General features: G+C 51.2%; 1 protein-coding gene across 7 annotated transcripts in view; it reads right to left on the bottom strand.

Moving 5' to 3' along the window:
- UBE2D2 (ubiquitin conjugating enzyme E2 D2) overlaps positions 1-16,609 on the bottom strand; it is a 32,823-nt gene extending 16,214 nt beyond the window's left edge. The window contains exons 1-2 of one of the 7 annotated variants that reach the window (XR_014572360.1): positions 15,281-16,609; positions 3,567-3,630 (exon numbers count right to left, since the gene is read on the bottom strand). Coding sequence is in view for 2 of the 7 variants with exons in the window: in XM_083798744.1 (XP_083654870.1) it covers positions 3,567-3,630; positions 15,281-15,313 (97 nt within the window). In the remaining 5 variants the exon portion in view is untranslated. Of the gene's footprint in view, positions 1-3,566; positions 3,631-4,880; positions 13,163-13,184; positions 13,481-13,905; positions 14,494-15,280 lie in introns of those variants that run through there. The other 6 variants (XR_014572361.1, XR_014572362.1, XR_014572363.1 and 3 more) reach the window with 6 other exon arrangements.
- Between the last annotated feature and the right edge of the window lie 241 nt (positions 16,610-16,850).

Here is a 16,850-nt window from a genome sequence, read left to right on the forward strand (position 1 = left end):
CCTAATACGCGCCTCAGGGTTCCTGCTTTCTCCTAAGGCTCTAACGCTAGCCTGTTTGCAACACACCAGCTTCACAAATTTGTCAACTGCTATGGGAAACTCCCCTCTGCACGGAGATTGCTACATCAGATCTTTAAAAGTCAGAAGCTGTACATGAAACTCCAGCTGTTACAAGGCAAGCCTTTTAGGTACAGAAGCTGAAGCCATCTGTGGCCGCGAACTTGCAACTGGTGTCAACAGCTTTCATGACTACCCAGGCCAAAATGTAGCTTTGACCCACAGTGGCACCTAATGTTCTACTCTAGCATGAGCAGTTTTTAATTACACACTGTACAGACAATACAACTGGATATGATCTCATAGAAAGAACAGAAGGAAGCAGAGCAGAAACAGCCCTGCCAAGACTGAAGTACAAATGCAGTTGGTTCAAGCAGCAGGTTTTGTAACAAAGGGTATTGCAGCTGGTAACACCAACTAGCATGGAAAGAGTACATTCAGTGTAGAGTCAGAAACTCAAGATAATGCCTCATGACTTCAAAAGTGATGTTCACCCATTTTAAAAGGTTCACAGCAAGTCCATATCACCTGTAGCTGGACAGGGAGAAACACATAACAAGAGGACAGAGGGGTGGCAAAAAGCCAGTGAGGAGCAGAGCTTATCACGAAAGAACCAAGAATTTCACATGCATCTGTAAGCGATGGTTAAGATTCACTACAACTGTACTGCAATATACACGGAACGCTGGATGTTAACCTGCGTACCTCTGCACACTGAAAACATATGCTGATATAACCAGTCATCATCCTGAACCCAAGGAGAATGCAGAAAGAATGCTTTTACACTGACTCCTAGCATTGCTGACTTTCAATAGCTAAGCACAGGTACGTGTTTGGATGGAAGTAAACTAAACCACTGCAGAGTACTCTGGAAGTATACTAAAATTTGGTAATATAATGCCAACCATATTCCTAGAACAGAAGCTGGATGCGAGCTAAGAGGACAAAGCTACCTCACCAAGAGAAAGAAGACTGTCCCTACAGTTCAGGAAGCAGAAGCAGCTTTTCCTCTTCCAGCGTTTATGATGAGCCGCTGACACATGGGGACAGTTCGCATCAGCTGGACTAGCCATAAACACCGCTTTGAAAGCACAGCACAAGTCTGAACCCTGAGAAACATCATTCTGACAAGGCAACCCAAGGCAGACCTAGAACATGGGGATCACTATCAGAGAAGGCACGTGTCCGTTGCTGTCACTGCTTTTCAGCTACACACATCCAAAGGGTTAGCTCTAAACAGTACGAGGCTTTCAGAGGTCTATCAGAAAGGCATCATGAAGAAAACTGAGCATTACTGCTGAATACAGAAAGGTTTAAAGAAGCTTTCAAATCATAAACATTATGTTACCACCTCCTCCAGACAATCTGAACAGCTTTTGATAAACTTTGGAAACAACAAAATTGATTATGATGGCACAAATCAAACTTGGAAGTTATGGGAAGAAAACCCTCAAATTGGCCCTACATCTTAGTAATCGCCCTTCAAGGCAACTATAAGTTTCTTTGAAATACCACTTTAACAGCAGGAAAGCTATAGAGTAACTCAAAGTTTGATAATATTGCTAAAAACCCTCAAAACAAAATGCAATATTCATTCAGGAATGAAAATACTGAAATCAGTGGAGATGTTACTGTTTAGCATTCTTTTTTTTAACCTAGCCTTAGACTTCTATTTCAATTTAAGTTTCTAGCAGCTACTGTTTTTCTTTTAGAAAGAACACCTAAGCTTAGAGTTCCCAGAACATAGACTGGGGTTCCCTACTCAAATACTCCCTGAGCTTGGATGCTATGCTGAACAGCACCCAGGGCAGAGATACTGTGTTGCAGTGGAATGCAACTTGAACACAGTTTTCACTGGGATGTCTACTAAATCGTTCCTATGTAGCCTTCTGTATATGGCAGAGCTGCTACAAGAAAGCATAAACACCTTTCCTCATCTCAGGCATTTCATACACTAAATAATCAGGCATTTAATTCATAATGCAAGTAAGTACCATAGGCCCTGGGGTAAATTCAGGTAAAGTTATAAAGGAAAAATTGAACTTATAAGTGTTCCTGTAATCAGACAGCTTACTAATCTTGTCTACCCAAGTTATGACCAAGAGCTTAATGCTGCTATAAAAAAGGTAGCTTACCATAAAGTACAAAAGCCCTAGTTAACATAGAGAAGAAGCCTGAGCAACTTGTGCAACCACTTCAGTTTAGATTAAAAAAAAGGCCTCTTACAAAAATGCTGTGCAGTAGGGGCCAACAATTAAGCTACCTCATTCACAGCTAACCAAAGCAGACTGGGGAATATCACTGGGAACTACAAGAGAAGTTTTTATACATATCCTTAACCCAAGTCACATGACATAGCTTGCCTTCCTCTAGGAAAATCCCACAAGCAAGATAACAGGAGACCTTCTCACTACGAACAAAAACAGAGGAGGATTTCAAAACAGTGACTGTCTACTGCTTTCACACAGCTCTTTGAGCTTCAAAAAGGACAGAAAAAAAGATGTCCAGATGACACACCATGAGAACAACCTAGCACAGGGAAGATCACCGGCTGACGCATGGGCCCAGAAAGTCCTAGACTATCCCCTCCAGTACGCTATCCCCTGTAGGGAGCCTGGCAGAGCCAACTGATTCGAGTGCAGTTTTTAAACACAACAGTACCGTGTGATTTAAGAACGGTCTACCCGTATCTCATCTCAAACCTGAGCACCTATGTCCAAATCCAGTGACAGAACTGTCACCGCAGCAGGACTCATACATTCTGATTCTCCTTATTCAGAAGTCCTGAAGCAGCACACCAGACTGAGCAAAGTCCTGCCTAAAAACAAGGAGCCAAACTTGTTTTTTCATTTCTTACACTTTGTTGCACTCTGTAACAGCACAAAACAATCACAGAGCAAGCAGCTTTTCCAATCTAACAATACCTCACGATCCAAGCTTTAATTCACCAATTAGTTTTCCTTCCATTCACACTTTACCTTGTCATCTCCAAGGACTGCGTGTTACCCTTTCAAGAAATGCACTAGTTACTTTAACTCCCGGGTAAGATACAGTTAACTCCGGATTTGATGTACCACCATCTAGTACTAGGAGCAGATTGCTTTACCTCTACGGGGCCATGTGACTATACTAGATATAATTTAGGTATCAAACACGTTCAGATAGCTGTATGAGGCTGCTTGCTGGTTTGGCCAGGCAGCAACTGAAGTTCTCCAACTTTTGCAGACAGCATGCAGGATGAGAGCGCCAGAACAGTTACTCTGGAAGGTAAACAGCTTAATGTCTTAAGTACACAGAGCTGCCCAACCAAACAGAAGCAACAGACCTCCAGCGATTCACAAGGAAGGCATTATAAAACAGCAACAAATGTAAGATTAGTACATGGAGTTGCCTTCAGTACTCAAACAACAGAGACCAGTTCTCCTCGCTAAGACTGGACAACCTGCTTTAGAAGAAAAAAAGAAAAAAGGTAGAGACTGCAAGGGTTTGCTAAATAGCAGCATACTTACTGTCATCACCAACCGGCCCTGCTGAACACTGTGCTGGAGGATCACGTGCCAGATCATTCAACTCCTAAAAAACAGGAACAGTTTGTTTCATTTAATTTCAAAACCAATCATGTTATTGCTAAAAAAAGCTGCTGGTAGCACTTTGGCTGTCATTCTTGCTCTTCACAGGAGTCCTGCTCATGAACATAATGCTCACATCACTGAGTTTTCTGAGGCAACAGGAGTGGTAACCTCGCTAAACTTAGAGCTAGTGGTCCAGACAGCCAATTTTATTTAAAGTAAAATATTTGGCATATGCACCCATTACCTCTCCTAGGTCTCCACGCACTCCTAAGTCACAGCAATGCTTATTAAGTCACATGGCTTATCATGTTGGCTTTGCTTTAAGAATAAAGCATAAGAAACCCTAATCATCATCAAGGTATAATGTTTTCCACTATGTCTAGGTCAGAGACGAGGTGGCTCCAACCCAGCAACTCTCAGTATCAGCCCTATTTTAGGGCTTATACTGTAACAGCTCCCAAGCTGTTCCAGCTCTAATGATCTAGTTTACATTTTCAAGCCTAAAGTAGCTTTTGCAGCATACAAAACTCGAACAACCTGGTTGTTTCACCTCCAAGTCCACCCACCAGCGGATATGGGTGGTTAAACAATAGAACACAAGGCCTCTGGTAACTAGCTTTAGTCTATGAATGGAAATCCACATTTTTTAAGTCCCCTTGTCAGGATTTCTTCACAGTAAGATTTGACTATCGTGAGTCTCAATCTCTGGCTGTGTGGAACAAGTAAAATGCTTCTGTTCTGAACTACACCAAACTTCAGCTTAAAGCTGAATTTCAGCTGAGATCAGAGAGTCCATGCTGCCACCAGTAACTCACATGAGCAAGTTGCTCAGGAAGTCGACACCTAGCAGCAAGTACAAATAGAGTAAAACCCTGAAATCCAACTTGCCTGCTGATCCCACCTCAGCCACTAACCTGCTCCCTGGGACAGTGAAAGGGCAGCGTGACGGTCCTAAGCCTGTCAGCTAGCACAGAAACAAACCTCGGTGTAGAAAGCTAAATGTAAGCACCAGACAACTATTATGAGAACTAAACCCAGCATTCAGGAAACACTCCCGTGCTATCCCTGGCCTGCTGTGCATTCAGCTTTTCACCTCACAGCCTGCAGACCAGCAGTCTGTATCACTTTTCCGTTGTGCACTCAGGTAGCTACTTACCCGAATCTCTTGACAGACAAAACACCGAAGGACACTGATCAACACAAACCGATTGCAGAAAAACCTTGGGGCTTAACGGCCTTCTGAGAACTTACGCTGGCTCTAAGTATCAAACAGATGATGTCCTGGAGTTCCAGCTCCTGTTGCCCCTGAACTTGGAGTCCACCACTAATCAGATCTTCTGCTACAAGAGGAGAATGTTGCCTTACACCAAACAGGAGAATCTCTGGGATCTTCCCCTCAGTGTGCAAGCCCCCAGAAGTTTCACAGTAGAGATGCAAAGCTTCACATATTCCAGCTGCTGTAAAGAACCTAAGTTTGGTTTTCTGTCTGTGACTCCCAGGTTTCAAAGAGCCCAGCTGAAAGCCTCCTGACTTGACACCACAGACAACTGAACATTTTCTAGCGCTCAAGCAAAGCTTCTTAGTGCTGACTTAGTGCTGCAAAGGTTGCTCTCTCATCTCATGGTTCCACATGGGCTTGTGCAGGAAAAGATACTGAGCATGCATCACCTGCTCAAGTGGCTGCTCCACTCCTGAAGGTGCAGAGCATCTCCAAGTACCTGCTGCTGAAGGGCTTTCCTCTTACAAGCTGCCAGTCACACAAGTCAGTTTGGAGCAACCAGTTTTAGTCCGGTGAGGATTCCCTCCGTACTTCCTGCAAGCATCAGCCAGCAAAGCACTCATTCCCCATCATCACACTTCACACCACCCACTGTGCACCTGTTTTTAAGCCCAGAGCACTGAAGATGCTGAGTACCACTGCAAGCAGTAGAACCCCATTCCATCCTATCCTACAGGACTGCGTGCAGGACAACAAAATTTCAGACAGAAGTGGTCTTAAAAGCGCAGTGCCCTGCAGGACAGTGAACTGCACTGTGCTCTGCTTCAACATCAGTAAGCAGCGTCGCTCTGGGCAGTCAGTTACATACAGCTTCCTTGACACCTCCCTGGACACATACAGGGCGCACACGTTCATCAGCCTCATCACCGCTACAAGAATGAAGCGGCTCTCCACATGCACAAGTTCAGAAATATGAGCATAGGAACTTAAAAGACAGGAATACATCTACTGTACACTACCTGCATAGAGTACAGTCCACTCCCAAATGCTATCAACTCTCTTCTCCCATGAAGACAACTTAGAGTGCTCTGCTACTCAGAACTCCAAACACGTCCATCAGAAAGAACTCCTAATCCTCTCCTCCATACCAGTTTTCATTCTCTTCACTCCCACTTTATGCATAATACAACACAACAATACATGTTCAGAAGAAATACCGCTGCAAGAGCGCACGTCTGTCGTGTAGGGTCAGCCTGCCGGTGATTAGGTTTCAGAGCCCAGCACACATCTTCCCCTCTGTGGCAGGGGAAATAGCTGCAGAAGCTGCAGCTTGAGCACCCATCTACTGGCTGGTGGAACTCACAACGCGGCGGTGCTCTGATGCCCACCCTACGTCCCGCTGCTGGAAAGCAGCCCAGCAGCACCACCCCAACACACCGATGCAACAGCACACCTCACATGCCACCACTGAAGGAAAATCTCACAACAGATGCAGAACACAAAGAAAAGTCTAGTTAGCAGTAGCCTTCTTTCTCACCAAAACACTACATTGTCCACCTCAATCTGCAGTTCCAGGTAGAAGGAATACTTTGGTTTTTGAAGCTGTGTACAGTACCACACTGGAAACAGGAAGGTCACGGTGAATGCTCATACCATTTGCATCAGCGATGCAGCTTTCACCTAAAGCAGCATTTCGTATTCTGCCCTACAAATTCAGACAAGCTCCACAGATTATATAGCTAGATGCCTCTCGACACCAAGGAGGCTAGAACGGTTTGGGTTGGAAGAGACCTTAGAGACCATCCAGCTCTAAACCCTTTGCCATGGGCAGGGACACCTCCCCCAGACCGGGTTGCTCAAAGCCCCATCCAGCCCGGCCTTGAACATCTCCAGGGATGGTGTGTCCACAGCTTCCCTGGGCAACCTGCGCCAGGGCCTCACCATCCTCAGAATAAAGAATTTCCTCCTTATGTCTAATCTAAACCTACCCTCTTTTAGTTGAAAGCCATCACCCCTCATCCTGTCACTACAGGCCCTAGTGAAGTTTCTCAGAGTCTCGTATATCTCATACGCTGAGAGGCCACAGCAAGGTCTCCCCAGAGCCTTCTCTTCTCCAGGCTGAACACCCCAGCTCCCTCCGCAGAGGTGCTCCAGCCCTCTGATCAGACTCCTGGCCTCCTCTGGAGAGCTGCACGCCCAGCGGTGCTGGGGGCCCCACAGCTGACTGCAGCACTCCAGCTGGGAGCTGACGAGAGAGGAGCAGAGCAGGACGATCCCCTTCTTCTCCCTGCTGTTGATGCAGCCCAGGACACGGGCAGCTTTCCAGGTCTCAAGCACACGTTCCTGACTCACGCCCAGTTTTTCACCCAGCGGTATCCTCACGTCCGTCCCTGCAGGGCCGCTCTCCAGCCGGTACCACTCCCCCTGCGGCTGGGGCTGCCCCAGTCCAGGAGCAGCACCTCACACTTGGCCTTGCTGAGCCTCAGGACATCCCCATGGGCCTGCCCCTGCCCCCAGGGGTGGCTTCGTTTCCCTCCCAGGCACCAGCTGCACCGCTCAGCTGGGCACCACCTGCACGATTGCGGAGGGCACACTCACTCTCACCATTTACACCACCAATACCTTACAGGGCTTCCTGGCAGGGCACAGGTGATCACATTTAACATGCCATTCTCCTCAGGCTGCCTGCATGCCAGCAGACTTCCACTGATCAGTTACCAGACGTGCAGAGCCAAGCTTAAGAACAGGAGCAATAGCTGCATACAGCTGCACTTACCCACACACAAGTGACAAACATGCACCGCCGCACCGTACCGCCAAGCTTCTGCATCCAGCCCAGGGGTTACTCTGCCTTTTGGAAGTTTTTTGTGCTGTTTCCAAGGTGCTGCTAACACCAGGCCTATTGAAGTCTTTGTTTCCAGATGTTACTGAAGGAGACCAAAGAACAGCTGGCTTAACTCAGGACAAGCGACCCTGGAGCCCGTGTAAAACTAACTCTTAATACACGTAGGATCCAGTTAGTCTGGTATCATCTACAAGCCAAACGTTACCGCATAGCAGACCCCAAGCTGCAAGGCCTGGTCTACTTCCCAGTGACCCAGGAAGGCTTTTTAAAGCCAGTGATCAAGTCTTACCTTCACAGCACTGATTTTAAACCCGTGTCTGAAGAAAGCTGTAGCTGCTTACCAGCCAACACACTGTCTTGTCCTTAAGCTCACGCAGGTTTTGCTTTGGAAACTTAAAAGCAAAGAACGAGGCAGCCTTTAGATGAAGTTTCAGTCGAGGTTTTCACCTCCCGGGAGGCTGCCTCACTATGAGCTGCCTTCAGCTGGAAAGGAAGCTCACAGAGCTTGTACCACCCTTCAGGAGAGGGCCCTGGGAGCTAGGCCCATTGCTGAGGATCATGCCATTACCGTGATCCATCCTAAAAGTATTAATTAGTTCCTTGGCAATGGGGAGGAATTGGAGGCATGGTGCAATGCAAAGCCAGCTTCGAGGTGATTTTCCCAAATGCCAAGTTGTATGAAACTACATCTGCAAACCAGGTATCCTAACAAAGCCACAAAACTCACTGACACTCAGGCTGCAAAAGCAGGGCATTTTGAGCTCCCCAGAAGCATAACCCCACTTAGGGGTTCCAATAGTGGGTTTTAGAGGAGATGCAGCACGCTTAAGCCAGACTCCCGTGCTGTGCTACCAAAGTCACCGAGAGCATCAGCTGCCAACAAGGACTCGGGGCACACTGGGAAGCCAGCGCCACAAGTCCCCCTCAGATCCCCGGAGTCACTGCTGCTCCCTCCTCCTGTTAGCCCATTTCCCAGCAGCTGGCCCGCAGCATTCAAAGTGCAGCTTGATCATCAACTCCACAAACAGCACGAGAAGTTTTCCAACGCACTATCAAGACAGAAGCATCTCAGTTTGGGTCTTAAAAGTTTAACCCTGCACTGGTTTCAAGTTATCATTCATTTTAAACTCCAGAGACATTTGTTACAGGCATTCCAATTTACTTCTCCAGACAGCAAGCCCCACGCTCCCTGGACCCTCGTCTGCTGTGTGCTTGATGAAAGAGGCCCTGGCCCGAAGACAAGACTAGTTTTAAGGATTTGAAGCTACTGCTGAGAGAGTCTCCAGTAAGAATAACCAACATAACCAGCAACAACATCAAGTGAGAAGAAAACCACTGTCCTGTGGCAGTTAGTTCCAGAAGTTTTAATACGCCTTAATACAGGGTACAATTTCCCAGAAACGCTCCAGCACATTAGAAATGACTACAAGCAGTCAAAGATTAACCAAAGCCCTTATAGCTTGTGCTCCCTGGTCCTCCCCCTTTACTCCAGTTTGAGCTGTTTTCAAAAACTCTCATTTACTCAGAGCCCACATCATTACTTTGATTATAAGCCTTACTTTCACTTACAGCAGCAACCTGACAGTAAAATAAGCTTTTAATCTGACTTTAGCAAGATTCTTTGCCGGAAGCCCCTGAATCCTTCTGTGACAGGCAGTCTAGGACTGCCTTGTGAAATTGTGATTTATCTAACCAAAAAGTAACTTTGAATCACTTCACCATGAATTGTTAGCAGCTTTCAATAGAGCACTGCCAAGCAACACATCACCAGGGCCAGTGACAAATCGATAGCACTCCGCCTTACCTCAAGAGCAGGAGCAGCAAGAGCACAGCTCAGAGGGCCAGCTACCAGCTACCTGCACAGCTCCGACGGACCCAAGTCTCACCACAGCCTGCTGGACGCTCCCCAGGCCAGCAGGCCCCACATTTGCCCAAGACAGAGGTCGCTGTGCAGGGTAAGGTATAAAAGCCTACACCCACGTCACCTCACACAACTCTAGGATGTGCTCGTCAAGCGGGGCCGCTGTACGAGGCGGTGCCCACATGCATGCACCAAGGTCACACCACGGATTCCATAGGTTTTCTCTTCGTCTATGAGACTTTTGTGATTCCAGAATCTCTGCCAGTCTAAGGCTACTTCCCCCTATTAACAGAAACATTTTAATCTTCAGAAGGATTCTAATCCTTTCCATTTGACAGAATCTGCTTTTCCAGTACTTGAGACAGCTCAGATCCATTGACCTTCTTGACTTCTTACAAGACTCAAACATTAGAAGACAAGCAGTTAAGTGAGTGGCGTAAGAATAGTCAAATTTAATGAAATACATAGAGTTAGCCAAGATATACGTTATGAACAAGCTCTGGTATAACCATCAGTCACCTTTCATCTTTGTTTTCTAAAGCCTGGACAGCAAGAAAACCAAAGCAACGTACAGCTCCCTTCTGCTGTGGAAACCAAATACCAAAAAAGCCCAGCCAGCAGGAGCTTAACCAGCGTGTGCCGGACAGATGGGCTGCACCGGCAGTTCCATGAACACAGCAAGAAGCTCTAAGAGAAGGACCAAGGTGTTCCCACGAGCTGCTTTTGCTATTTCTGTAGCACAGAAGTAAGGAACTCTGCCCAACACAGGTAGCGTGTGTACAGCTGGGTTAATACTAACATTGCTCAGTTATCCAACAAACCTAAGGCAACTCCTCCACTAGTACCATTCATTTTGACAGAAGTTACACTTCAACGTCTTAAGGGTTCAAACAGCTCTGGGCCGTGGGAAAGCCCGTTGTCTCGCGCAGCTGAACAGGGGCATCGCTATGGAACACGGCTTTGCTCCACAAAGCAGCACGGTTTATACGGAGAGGCCCACAGAACAGGCAGTAAGCCACCGCTCCTCTGCAGTAAGAGAATACTTCACCTCAGCAGGGCTCAAGCACAGCTTCTGGTTCCCTCTTCTCCCTCACCGTGAGGTCTGTCAAGCAGTTCATATGAGGGAACCCATAAATGACAAAAAAATTAACCTTTTACTTGCTCTCCCGTTCCAAGCAATTCCAAACAGCACCCCACTCGGTTATAGATAATGTATTTCCTAAAGATAAGCACCGCCGACGGTGCTATGGCTGAACCCAAAGCGCTTTGGTTCAAGTCTTAAAATAGAAGCCATTCATTGCAGCCGTCCAGTATCACTCCTGTCCTACCTCTGGATGTCTTCATATTGTATTTCTTCTAAGAGATAACTATGATAAAACTCATCATTGTTATAGATCTAAAAATAGCGATGAAGTTGTCGTAGTCAATTGTTACCCTCAGGCTTCACAGCCACTCTGGCCAGCATGACTGCAAACATCCCGATTTGTCCAAAGCTACACAGTTCTCACAAGACAGGAGTTCAAGTTTCAGATCTGCGAGCCAGCACGCACCTAAGCAAAAATTCAGAACGCTGCTGCCTCAGAGACCGCGGTGAACACCACAAGTTTGACAGGGGGCTGTCCAAGCGCGAGTTCTTCAGGAGCATCTGCTTCAAGAACAGCTACCGCTTCCTCGTGCAGAGACGCTACGCCAGCTCGAGTCCCCGGACAACCCCGAGAACAACCCCAGAGGCACAGCTGGCACCGACCACGGGGGTTCTTGCACCGCCTCCCGGGGGGAACAGGACTGCTTGCCAGGCTGCAGGCAGCTTTTGGTTCTGCCTCTCCTCCAACCCAGAGGAGCTCAAGGTGCAAGACACCGCTTCAGGTAACATTGTTCACACCGTGCCAGAGGTTTAGTCCTGGGATTTCCTGCTCGTTTTTGAAGCCTACATTATCCAACGACACAAGAGCTTCGGAGAAAACCTCACAGCCCGTGGTGGACAGTAAACCCAGGTCACCAAGCACAAAAGCCAGCAGCAAGATTGAGAGCTGAACACTGATATACCAAGACTGATAATTCCCTCCCCCCAAATGCCTAAGCAGCAGCTTTCCCTTCCATTGCTTCTTTGTACTCAAGCCCACTGGGATTATTTCCACTTAATCCACGCTCTGCAGCCTTTTGTTCCTGCCACAAGGTACAACAGCAAAGGTCAGAAATTTGCTGTTGCACCGGTTATCCTGACAGGGATGGTCAGCCTACATAAAGCACCTCCACTTTTCCCAGGGAGCAGAACAAAAGCGAGATGATACAAACACCGTCCACAGGGTTTAAGATAGCTGAAGTGTAAACAACCAGTGGTTACCACTTCAGTAACTGAGGGAGACAGCCCCAGTAACTCAAATTAAAGGATTGCTTTTCCAGCTGTACCTGAACTCCCATATAACTTTCAAAGCACCTGGACTGATGGAGTGAGTGGCTTTATACCCCTCCACACACTTTGCTGGAGATTCTTGCCTACAGCCCTACCACCTCCACTCTGCTCCACAGCCGCCATCCGCACTCTTCTGGAGCGCTCAGTACTTTGTCGAGCTCCATACACACCACTGCTTTAGCGATCCCTCCCCACCACACTACTTCCCAAGGCTTTGCAGCATCCTGTAACCTAACGCAGCCCCCATTATGCCTCAGGATTCTCTACCTTTGAAAAGCAGCACGAACAATCAGCCCATGAGTAACCAGTGAGTAACAGTCAAGCCATGAGTTAACAAAGGCCCAACACGTGCAGTTTCTCTTCTGCTGGAAACAGAACTCTGAGAAAGCTGAACCAAAGCAAACACGAAACTCCGAGAAAGTAGCTTTGCCTACTTCACAAATTACCCTACAGAAGATGTAGCGCCCCCACAAGAGCCCTGCATTGTGGGTGTCCCCTCCAACCCCAGCTGTCACGTTTATTGTTCTCGCATTCACCACTGTCCCCTAGGCACACACTGACGGCAGGCAAATAACCCACTCCCAAGGAGCGGCACTCTTCCAAAGTACCCGCAAGTCCACAGACATGCTGTGGAAATAATACAGCGTGAAAACTGATCTGAGTTAAGTATCAACAAAGTCAGAGACCAAATATTGCGTACAATTGATCCTAAACGAGAGAACAGCTTGCTTATGTAACACATTACTGCATGCTGATCTGGAAGTTTCAGTAACTAAAATTGTACTCTAAGGCCTTCTCCTTCAAGGTCTACCCATTCCACAAGCATACGCAATCCTTCAAACTCTTCAGTCTTCTTCTTCATCATCTTAGGTTTAAATTGACCACTAAGACCCATGAAGCTTCACAAGAACTTCAAGACAACCTACAATCAGAACAAAGACATTAAGATGTAGTCCAAACCTGATACTATGTATCAGAACAAGCAAGCCAAACTTAAATAGTAGGTAGCAGTTTCACATCTGGTTCTAAACAAGAATTCGAGCCACACAGCAATTCAGAGCAGAAGCCCTACGGGAGGACTGGCTTCCACATCTGAACCCTGAACGTGGGTCCCAACCTCACAGCTATGCTTCTTTGGGGGAAAGGATGCAGAGGCCCAACTCAGCATGGCAGTAATGGCGCGGTCTGTCTTCTTGAAGAGAGCCTTTCCCCCCCACCTGATAACACAACGCCGCTCAGCACACGACACCACGACGATCTGCTTTCGCAGCTCCTGCGGGGACACAGGGGCAGCGCTTCGCTTCCCCGGGCGCCGGGGACGGGCGGCACGGCGCGCCGCCTGCTCCGGGAGGGGAGCGCTTCTCCCAGGCGCTTCCTGACAGCGGCCCCGGTGACTCACATCGGAAAGCGGCCCCGGCCCCACCGGCACAACGCCTCGCCGGGCCCTGCCCGGCCCCAAGCGGCGCTGGGCACGGGGGAACCCGGAGCCCCCCCCCCCCCCCCCTCCGCCAGGCCCTGCCCCGGCGCTCAGCGGGGCCCCTCCGGCCGCCCCCCGCAGGGCTCTGCCGGTGCCCGGCCGCGGTCGCGGCCCCGCGGGGAGGCCCGGGCCGGCCCCACGCCCCCTAGCGGCCCCGCCAGGCCCGGCCCGGGCTCCCCGGGGCCACGTTGCCGCGGTGGGGCCGGGCCGCGGCCGGCCGGAGGGGGCCCGTGGGGGGGGGGGGGGGAGCGGCGGCTCCTCACAGGCCCGGCCCCGGGGGCTGCGGGGGGAGGCGCAGGCCCCGCTCGGCCTCACCCGGCCCCGCACCGAGCGGCCGCGGCCCCCGCCCCCGCCCCGCTCCCCCCCGGGCCCCGGTGCGGGCGCGGCGGTGCGGCCGGGTTACGTAAGGGCGGGCGGCGGGGCCGCGCGGCGCCGGTGCGGGGTGCGGGCGCGGGCCTTACCTTGTGGATTCTCTTCAGCGCCATTGTGTGCGCGAGGCGGCGAGGAGGGGCGCGCGGGCGGGGAGGGGGCGGCCCGCGGGGACTATTTTCCGAGGGGGAGGGGGGGGGAGGAGGAGGAGGAGGAGCAGCGCGGAGGCGGCAGCGCGGGGCCGGGCCGGGAAGGGGGGGAGGGGGGGGGGGGACGGAGGCGGAGGGGGGGGGGAGGCGGAGGGGGGGGGGGGGGGGAGGCGGCCCCCGGGGGCGGCGGCGGAGGCGGGCAGGGGCCGCGGGCCTGGCGCGCGCTGCCCGGCGGCGGCCGCAGGCGGGAGCTCGGTGCCGCAGCGCTACCGCATCCCTCCGCCCGCTCTTTATGCGCTGGCGCTTGCTCGCCTCTCCCCCCCCCCCGCTCCCTTCCGCGTATCACTCCGCCGCGCTCTCCCAGCCCCCTGCCCCCGCCGCCGGGCTGCAGGCGCGGGAGGACCGGCGGTGGCCGCGGGGGGGGGGGGGACGGGTGGGAGGTGGGGGGGGGGGGGGGGAGCTCGGAGCGGGGCCGGGAGGGGAGGGGCAGGGAGGGCGGCAGGGCGCGGGGACTATTTGCCGCGCGCCTGGCGCGCAGAACTCTCCAGAAGGGGGAGGGGGAGAGCGCGGAAGGATACGGCGGCGGCGGAGAGCGTGACGCTGAGGTCTCGCGAGAAGTCGAGCGGGGGAGGCGCGGCCCCGGCCGGGCACCGGGAGGGGCGGAGGGGGGGGGCGGGGCCGCGGGGCCGCCCGTCAGCGCGGCCGGGGCAGGGCGCTGCGGGGGGTGCAGCCGGGCCCCGGCCCCCGCTCGGGCAGGCTGCGAGCCCGGCGGTGCCCCCTGGTCCTTAGGGGTTTTCGGGTCCACGTCAGTTACGGGTCTTCCGCTGAGATCCGCGCTGGCAGCCCGTCCCCACCGGGCGCCCTGGCTGCCTGCCTGCCTCCACCGGCAGCCCCGGTACCGGATCCAGCAAAAAAAAAAAAAAAAACAAACGCCAAGAGCATTTTTAGTTGGTGCTGCAGCTTGTAAGACTTTCCGCGAAGCCTTCGGTTTCCGTCCCTTTTAAGGCGCTCGTAGGAAATTCTGCTTTCCTACGCGTTTCTTTCCTGTAGAGCTGGCATTTTCAGCGACTCGTACCGAGTTTTTAAGCCGTTACTTGTCCTCTCCTTACCTCCTAGTACCGCAGCAGAGCTGCTTTCCCCTGTCCTCCCGACTCCCCCATCTCCCGTGCATCTGCTGGCAGAGAGGGGCGAAAGGCTCCGATGGGAGATACGAGGGGAAAGCGAAATGCTGGCCCTCGCGCTGCGAGAGGCAGAGCTGTGCTTGGAGCCCAGCTCCAAAACCCCCCGGGGCCCAGACGCTGCCTTTTGCCAAGCACACCTCGTACTCCTTGTCTGCAGGGTTCGCTGCCATGCTGCTTTTGGGGGGCCCGCGCGGTTTCTGGCGCAGGGCTGGCCGCGGTGAAGTCCTGCCCGCGCCCCAAGGCTCCGTCCTCCTCCTGCAGGTGCTGCCTTCGGGGCACCGTGGGTGCCGCTGCCTCTCGGCGACGCCTGCGCCTGCTGGCTTTGCTGCCAGCCTTTCTAGAACAATTTTGAGATTTCTCTTCTAGCAGCTTTAGCGCGGGGTGTGTTTTGAATTAATTTCTCTTTCCCCATCCACATTTGGTTTCTCCCCACAGAAATCTGTTGGTTTGGGTGGTTGTTTTGTTTTGTTTTTCAACTATTTTTGTTCATTTCGTGGCTTCTTGCTCTTTTCCCTCCTTTCTGTTGCCTTTTGGATTGCCAGACACCCCTTGGTTGTGGAAAAGCGAGCAGCAGCTCTGCCCCAGCTCGCTGCTCTGTCACCCCCAGCCCCAGGCTGGGAACCTGCTGCCCTGCCTTGCTGCACCAGCCTCCACCAGCACGGGGAGCTGGAGCTGCTCAGATGCTAATCCCAAGTACTCCTTGCCCTTAAGACTCCCCCAACTTCTGGATCAGAGACAAAACTGCTTTTCTCCCGAAGTTTTCTGCTCTCCTCTTTTGCTGCCCAGCCAACGTGATAGTGGGGTCCGATGCTGCCCAGGCAATCGGATTGCTGCTCACTAGAAACGGCATCGCAAATTCCTGCTCGTGGGAGGTGCTGCCTTGTGCCCTGAGAGCAGTACGGGCACGATAGCTTTGCTCCTGGCGTTAACGTGCCCACCTCCTGGCAAGGCCGCTCCGAGTGCTGGCAGCTTCAGGGCAGCGTGCGCCTGCAGGTGCAGGACACGGCTGCACAGCCCGCGGAGCCCCCGGTGCCGCAGCCACCCAGCTGCCAGGGCAGGACCAGCTCTTACACCACGCCTGGGTAAAGATGTGCTTCAGGCTTAAGGCAGCAGCTTCAGGATCCCCTCTGCTGCTGAAAACAGCTGTTGGCTCTTGTAGCACTAAAACACCTCTGGGAGCTCAGAGCTGAACGCCTGGAATTGCAGTCCTGGCGTGACCGCCGTGGGAGGAAAGGCAGCCCTCTGCTCCTAAATCATTTTTCTCATGCTTCTGGGACGGTTTTCAAAATGCCTTCATGTTACATCCTCTAAGGCCTGTGCCTTCACTGTTCAGAGCTCTGGGTTAAAGTTGTCTCTTTCCACTATTCTCATAAAAAGTTTTGGATTTTGTCCCCAAATTGGAAAATTAACTTGGGCTCACAATACAACAGAAAGATCGCTATTTTTTCCTTGACAAGCTTTGAAAAGTCTTCTCTGAGTACTACAGCATTGTAAAACACAATCCAGAAAATCAACAGTTTTGAAAATAATAATAATAAAAAACTGTAAAATACTTTTGTTGTTGTCATTTTAGTACCAGCAATAACTATGATTTCTTACCAGAGGGATCTGAATTTCTCTAAGAGATAAGAAATGAAAGTAGAAGAGTTGTTATTCACCAGGTCAGTCCCCTTAGATGTGCTGAAAAGCAAATCTCAGTTTCAGCTT

Source organism: Anser anser, assembly GCF_964211835.1.
Source record: "Anser anser genome assembly, chromosome: 14".
NCBI classification, from domain to species: Eukaryota; Metazoa; Chordata; class Aves; order Anseriformes; family Anatidae; genus Anser; species Anser anser.